The sequence below is a fragment of the Peromyscus leucopus genome, chromosome 12 (genome assembly GCF_004664715.2).
Source record: "Peromyscus leucopus breed LL Stock chromosome 12, UCI_PerLeu_2.1, whole genome shotgun sequence".
NCBI lineage: Eukaryota > Metazoa > Chordata > Mammalia > Rodentia > Cricetidae > Peromyscus > Peromyscus leucopus.
In genome coordinates, this window is record NC_051073.1 from 614,240 (window position 1) to 621,604 (window position 7,365).

Genomic DNA, 7,365 nt, shown 5'->3' on the forward strand with positions numbered 1-7,365 from the left:
ACCCATGGCTGATATGTAGAACTGAATGGTATTGTAAAATAAAAAATATATATCACAAAAAAAAAATATCTAATAGTCACCTCCTATTTTAGGTTATGATTCATTATATAATGAAGTCCGGAAATTTGAAAAGCAATATCGAGGCCGAGAGCTGCCAGGGTTTGTGAACTACAAAACCTTTGAGACCATCATAAGAAACCAAATCAAAGTCCTGGAAGAGCCAGCTGTAGACATGCTGCACAGGGTCACAGGTGAGTGCTGCACAGGGTAACAGGTGAGTGCTGTACAGGGTCACAGGTGAGTGCTGTACAGGGTCACAGGTGAGTGCTGTACAGGGTCACAGGTGAGTGAGTGCTGCACAGGGTCACAGGTGAGTGCTGCACAGGGTCACAGGTGAGTGAGTGCTGTACAGGGTCACAGGTGAGTGAGTGCTGTACAGGGTCACAGGTGAGTGCTGTACAGGGTCACAGGTGAGTGCTGTATACAGTAGTGTGTCACACAGGTGAGTGCTGTACAGGATCACAGGTGAGTGAGTGCTGTACAGGGTCACAGGTGAGTGCTGTGCAGGGTCACAGGTGAGTGAGTGCTGTACAGGGTCACAGGTGAGTGCTGCACAGGGTCACAGGTGAGTGACTGCTATACAGGGTCACAGGTGAGTGCTGCACAGGGTCACAGGTGAGTGCTGTACAGGGTCACAGGTGAGTGCTGCACAGGGTCACAGGTGAGTGAGTGCTGTACAGGGTCACAGGTGAGTGCTGTACAGGGTCACAGGTGAGTGCTGCACAGGGTCACAGATGAGTGCTGCACAGGGTCACAGGTGAGTGAGTGCTGTACAGGGTCATAGGTGAGTGCTGTACAGGGTCACAGGTGAGTGAGTGCTGTACAGGGTCACAGGTGAGTGCTGTACAGGGTCACAGGTGAGTGCTGTACAGGGTCACAGGTGAGTGCTGCACAGGGTCACAGGTGAGTGAGTGCTGTACAGGGTCACAGGTGAGTGCTGTACATGGTCACAGGTGAGTGAGTGCACAGGGTCACAGGTGAGTGCTGTACAGGGTCACAGGTGAGTGAGTGCTGTACAGGGGCACAGGTGAGTGCTGCACAGGGTCACAGGTGAGTGCTGCACAGGGTCACAGGTGAGTGCTGTACAGGGTCACAGGTGAGTGCTGCACAGGGTCACAGGTGAGTGCTGCACAGGGTCACAGGTGAGTGAGTGCTGCACAGATTCACAGGTGAGTGAGTGCTGCACAGGGTCACAGGTGAGTGAGTGCTGCACAGGGTCACAGGTGAGTGAGTGCTGTACAGGGTCACAGGTGAGTGCTGTACAGGGTCACAGGTGAGTGTGCACAGGGTCACTGGTGAGTGCTGTACAGGATCACAGGTGAGTGAGTGCTGCACAGGGTCACAGGTGAGTGTGCACAGGGTCACTGGTGAGTGCTGTACAGGGTCACAGGTGAGTGCTGCACAGGGTCACAGGTGAGTGCTGCACAGGGTCACAGGTGAGTGCTGTACAGGGTCACAGGTGAGTGAGTGCTGTACAGGGTCACAGGTGAGTGAGTGCTGTACAGGGTCACAGGTGAGTGCTGTACAGGGTCACAGGTGAGTGCTGTACAGGGTCACTAAGAAATGCTTCTGCTGCTCTCAGCCATTTTATTTCTGGGACAGGGGACAAAGGCAATGCTGACCCCAGAACTGTCCTCTAGGGCTGGTTCTAGGTAGGCATTCTGTGCTCTAGATGCCAGTGTCAAGAATTCAGTCCATTCTCACCCCCTGGGCACAGAGATTTGCTGTCAGAGGGCAGAGTCACCTAACCTTTCTGGTCCTTCTCACAATCATGTAAGGAGCACATTCAGAGTCCTTCATGTAAAGTGCTGACCACCCTTAGCCTACAGCTGTATTTATAATAAAGAGAGTTCTCTAGAAGCCTGGGTGTACCTCCCTCTTCATTGGGGAGAGAGGAAGAAAAGAAGGAAGGGAGGAGGAGAGCACCCACCTCCCTCAACCCTACCCTGGTTGTCATCTACACAGAGTGAACACATCTTAACCACTTACTGTGTGAAACTGTTTTTTCTCTCTTCAATCAGAAATGGTACGAGTCACCTTTTCCAGTGTTTCTGAAAAAAATTTTGCTGAGTTTTTTAACCTCCACAGAACTACCAAGGTAAAACCAAGTGTGTATTATTTTTAAAGCATAATGAATATAATGGTAGAGAACAGATGTTTTGGGTTGAGACTACTTCTCCTCTCCTGTGCTTGTTTGGAAGAGGCTTAGGCTCCTGCTTGAATCCTGTTGATGAGGGCACTGGTGCATCTGGCTGAAGTAGGAGCAGGGAGAAGGGGGGATGAACAGTGATGAATGCTGAAATCCACAGTACTCTGTCAGGGAGGCTCACAGGGCCATGTATAGGATGACACTCCTGACATTGAGTGAAAGTTGTCAGATGTGGGGCTCAGGGGTGACATTGAGATGGATTGTGGGAAGTAAGATATTTATTAGAATAGTTGTTAGTGTCACAGGCAGACAGACATACAGCCAGTCTACCAGTGGCTCTGAGGAAAGTCAGGCCCCAGAACCAGAGACACTCTGGCAGGGGTCTGAAGAGGAATCAGGCCTACAGAACCTGGCTCAAGCTCCCTTCTTGTAAGTCTCTGAGGAAGGGGGAAGGTTTTACAACCCCACAGTCAGGCTCTCTGATATCCCAACAGGCAGAAGGGGGGAATGTGGCCACTGGTATTCACCAGATGATACCCATCAGTAGCCTTTTAATGTTTTTGATGTGTGTGATGTGCCTTAGAAAACTTATTTCCCTAGACAAGAACTGAATCCAGGTATCTGCTTAGTAGGATAGCTGACACTGTGAGGCTGGGGAAAGGGAAGAACTGCTGGAGTCTCAGGGCCAGGGTAGCAGTCTGGGCTGGGTTCTAACAGTTAGGATGCCGAGTGTGAAATTGTCTGTTTAGAGGAACACAGCAGAAAAGAGGAAATGCCTCTACTTCCCAAGGGTCTGGCATGGCCAAGAAACTCAGCCCCTGTGCAGGCATACAGGGTCTGTGCAGGTGGCCACTGGCTCTGCCATTCTCCAGCCTGGGCCACAGCTGGGATGTCTCATGGGTCTGTGTCCCCAATGTGGGAGGAATGAGGCCTCCCTGGAAGGTATGATAAATGGGAGGTGCAGCTGCAGACACACCCAGCACCAAGCTTTGCATAAATTGCCCCTGCAATGGTTAGATCAAGATCCAGTCTAGTAAAAGACTGTTCTCCACGGCTGTCATGAAATCCCAGCACACGAGACCCATAGGAGGTGACTGACCTAGACTGAGCTCTTCTTATCTTTGTGCACTCTCTGGTGGAAGCCATCTCCTTATTGTAGATGTTAAAAGTGCCTAAAAGAGCAAGGAGAGTGGCTGGGTCAGGGCTGAGAATTCACACAGGTCCCTCGCCTAAGTTTTTCCTTACTTCTCTCCTTGTTGTGACCAAATATCTTGTAAGAACAACTAATGAGGGTTATTTGGGTTTGAGGGGATACAGTCCATTGTTGCTGGGAAGGAAGGGCAGAAGGAATGTGAGGCAGCAAGTCACATTGTCCTGTTCAGAGAACAGATGAGTACAGTATTCAGAAGCCCAAACTATAGAGGATAGCATTGCCCAATTGGTCTATGTCTGCCTCCTCACTTAAACATCTCTGGAAATACCTTTACAGACATCCTGAGGGACAATAATCCTGAGTGATTCTAAGCTAGTCAAGAAGCTGGAGCGTAGGCTCAGTGGTTAAGAATGTTTATTGCTCTTGTAGAAGACATGAATTCACTTCCCAAGACCCACATCATGTGGCTCCAACCATTTGTAACCCCAGTTCCAGGGGATCCAGTACTTTATTCAGGCCTCTGTAGGCACTTGCAGGAATATGGTACACACAAACACATGTGACACTAATATATGCACTCATACATAAAATAAATAAACAAATCTATAAAATAAATCCACTCAAATTGACACTAAAGGTTGACCTTGGAATAAGAAGTGACACACACCTGGCTCAGGCTTCCTCTGGTTTCCACCCTCAGTTCTGGGCATAATATAGATAAACTGAGCAAGAGGGTACAGGGAATACTCCTGGGTAATGACTACATTTGTTTCTGCTGGTTGACCAGATGCTTGTCGATCTGTTGGGTGTCCTGTGTTCTTACTCCATGGCAAGCAACTCTTGATGACTGGTGGCTTACAGTTCTCTCTCCTTGCAGTCCAAACTTGAAGACATCAGATTAGAACAAGAAAAGGAAGCAGAGAAGATGATCCGACTTCACTTTCAGATGGAGCATATCATCTACTGCCAAGACCAACTTTACAGAGGAGCCTTGAAGAAGGTCAGAGAGAAGGAAGCTGAGGAGGAAAAGAATGAGACAAAGTCGAGTGCCTTTACTTCCTCTCAGTCTCAAGCTTCACAGAACTCATCCATGGATGAGATCTTTCAGCATCTGAATGCCTACCGCCAGGTAAATGTGTGAATACCTTGGAACTGGGTGTCAGGACATTTGTTCCTATTGTTTCTGTGTCTCTCTCTGTGTAGGATATGAATCTGCAAGGAGGTTTCAGGATGGCTCAGTCTGGCAGTTCTGGGTGATCCTCTGGGAAGGGTTTGTAATTCATTCAGATAAACAAGTAGCTTAAAGCCACATACATCTGCCTTTTATGGTCCTTGTTACCCTGACAGTGTGCATTAGACTCTCAGAACATCTGCTTTCTTCTATTGTTTCAGCATCCCAAGCACCTGTGATAGAGTGTTTGGCCTTTAGCACAGTGTTGGGATGCCATGCACTCATGGCATGCCTGGTGGAAGCCAGGTCCTGACATCTGTTTGGTGGGGCACACATCATGGAATCCAGGTACAGCAGGTACTCAGTCAAAGCCACAGGGACCTGGAAAAAAACCACACAGGGAAAGAAAGTCATGGTGACCTTCTAATGTACAGATGTCTGTCACTGGATGCTATAAGACCGACCTTGTCATGTAGCCAAGCACAGGGCTCCTGGGTCTTATGGCCAAGCAGCTGTAGATATAAGATTTGCTCTGTGATTCTGGGACTCTGACAACCCCAGGGACCTCAACAAGTGAGACAGTAAAGAATTTTTTTTTCCTCTCTGGTTTGTTATTCTGATCATAATGCCCTCAATTTCCCTAAATGTTGTAGTATGAATCAGGGCATTTTTATATCTGTAGACATCACCCTTTCCTTTTAGTCAAGGCCCTATTCCCAGCCTAGGCACAAACATCTGGATATCTGGGGTCTCTATGCATTCTATTGTCCCCCATCTCTGAACATCACTCCTTCCCATTGACAATGGGAGACAGGCCTCACCCAGGTTGTCTGTGGTTAGAGAACACACAGCCTGTTTCCTGCCATGACTCAGGGTTGTGCCTAAGCTGTGACCAGCTGCTCATCACTTGCCAGGCATCTTCTAACTCTGCTGTCTTGTGACACATCTGCTTAACCATCCCCAGAGGGCTATGTCCATGGTAATCTTGTATCCTAAAGAAGGAAAATGAGAACCAGAGAGCCACCAACCTTGGGAAACCAGCAGCACATGTCATCTACCTGAGAGAGCAACCTGTCTGAGGGGAATGGGGCTGACAGCTGAGAGAGAGGATGGAGCAGGTGAAGTCTGACTTCCTTCAGGCAGCTCATTTAGGACTCTGACTGCTCTGCTTCCCTGCTGCCAAGAAGCCTGGGTCTTAAGGACAGGCAAGCTATGTTCTCAGCAAAGGGATCAGTCATTTGGAAATGGAGTTGGGGTGTCTCTGTGGACTCCGTTCCAGTACATATTACTCTTTTCCATTGAAATACATCTGATGGATGGTCAGGGAAATTGGTGAGATCCAGAATCTAGCAAGCACCTTGGACTGCTCTGCCAGGACACTGAGGGGGATGAGGCCTGTACCTGCCGGGATCTCACTACTCAGAGATGACCTGGTATCAGGTTCCCTGTGGCTCTCCCTCAAGCCTTCTGTTTCTCCCTCTTCCAGGAAGCTCACAATCGCATCTCCAGCCACATTCCTTTGATCATCCAGTATTTCATCCTGAAAATGTTTGCTGAGCAGCTGCAGAAGGGCATGCTCCAGCTCCTGCAGGACAAGGACTCTTGCGGCTGGCTCCTGAAGGAACGTAATGACACCAGCGAGAAGAGGAAGTTTCTGAAGGAGAGGCTGTCAAGGTTGGCCCAGGCTCGCCGGCAGCTAGCCAAATTCCCTGGTTAAGCTGGTCCTGCCCTTCTCTGTGTCTCCTGGACAGTGCGTCAGGGACAGAAGGGCTCCTGCCTTTCCTGGTAGCTATTCCACCACCCTTTAGCCTCTGACCTGGTATTGTTGTTAGCAATCAGAAGCAAAGGGAAACTCTCTGCTCACTCTAAGATCAGGAAGGAGAAGAGGCTCTAAAACACAGGATGCAGATGGGTAGACGATGCTTCTTTTCTGATATGACAATGGCTTCACCCTAAGAACCTTTCCCACCTTGGCCTCTACCTTCTCAGCACCCTGTTTTAGTGCATCATTCCAGTAGGGAGCTACCTATTGCATTCATTCCTAATAAACCACTTTTGACACTTCTCTGCCTCACTTTGAATTGGTGGAAGGGGTTGTACAGGACTGCAGGGGATAGAAGGCAAGTGGTAAATATGTGGGCCACTAAAGCCAACTCCCCTCAGGAATTGGGTACCAAAGAGAGTTTATTTCCTAGGAACTAGAGCAAATGGAGACAAGCTGGAAAGACAAATTGTTGAACACTTGCATTCTTTGTGCATAGGCACTGGCTGCAGGGAATGTAAAGCAGTCTCAGTGCCAGCAGAAGCTGTAGGAAGCTCTGTACACCCACCCAGGGTAGAACCAGATCAGTTGGGAAAAATACGCCCCCTGCAGGAGAGCTGCAGAGTCCCTTCATGACTGGAAAGTGAGAGAACACAAGTCTCACCCTCAGGATGACTCTCCTAGAACTCAGCTCCAAATTCACACAGTACTTCCTGCCTTCCAGGTTAGGAAGCTTTGGGTCCAGTCACAACACTAGCTTGGAACAGATGCCCAATAGAGGCCCTGACATGAGGTCCATTGAAGGAGCACTAAACCATCAGGAATGCCAGAACCAAAAGGAGAAGACAAACCTGGCAGGCAGGGGAAGGAGCAAGGAGCTGAGGGACATTCTCCAGGAAACAGGATGAAGGACATAGGAAGCAGAGTCCTTTTCATAGACTTCCAGAAATACTACTTTAAGAACTGCCTACTCCCTGAGCAGTGCTTCAGACCAGATGCATAGTCACTCTGTCCCCTCCCAATAGACCCCATCCTAAATGCCTTCTGACCCTTGAACCTCTATCATCTCT

The 7,365-nt window shown here is 48.9% G+C and overlaps 1 protein-coding gene across 1 annotated transcript; it reads left to right on the forward strand.

Moving 5' to 3' along the window:
- Positions 1 to 70: 70 nt before the first annotated feature.
- On the forward strand, positions 71 to 6,597 carry LOC114689426 (interferon-induced GTP-binding protein Mx2-like). Its single transcript, XM_028863716.2, has 4 exons — positions 71 to 251; positions 2,082 to 2,158; positions 4,240 to 4,491; positions 6,020 to 6,597. The coding sequence occupies exons 1-4, from the start codon at positions 233 to 235 to the stop codon at positions 6,248 to 6,250; spliced, it is 579 nt and encodes a 192-aa protein (XP_028719549.1). The 5' UTR covers positions 71 to 232; the 3' UTR covers positions 6,251 to 6,597.
- Positions 6,598 to 7,365: the final 768 nt, after the last annotated feature.

Excerpts from the sequence above, each read along its gene's own strand:
- LOC114689426 (XM_028863716.2), top strand. Across the intron at positions 2,159-4,239 it reads ACCTCCACAGAACTACCAAG|TCCAAACTTGAAGACATCAG; the intron begins GTAAAACCAAGT and ends CTCTCCTTGCAG. Across the intron at positions 4,492-6,019 it reads ATCTGAATGCCTACCGCCAG|GAAGCTCACAATCGCATCTC; the intron begins GTAAATGTGTGA and ends TCCCTCTTCCAG.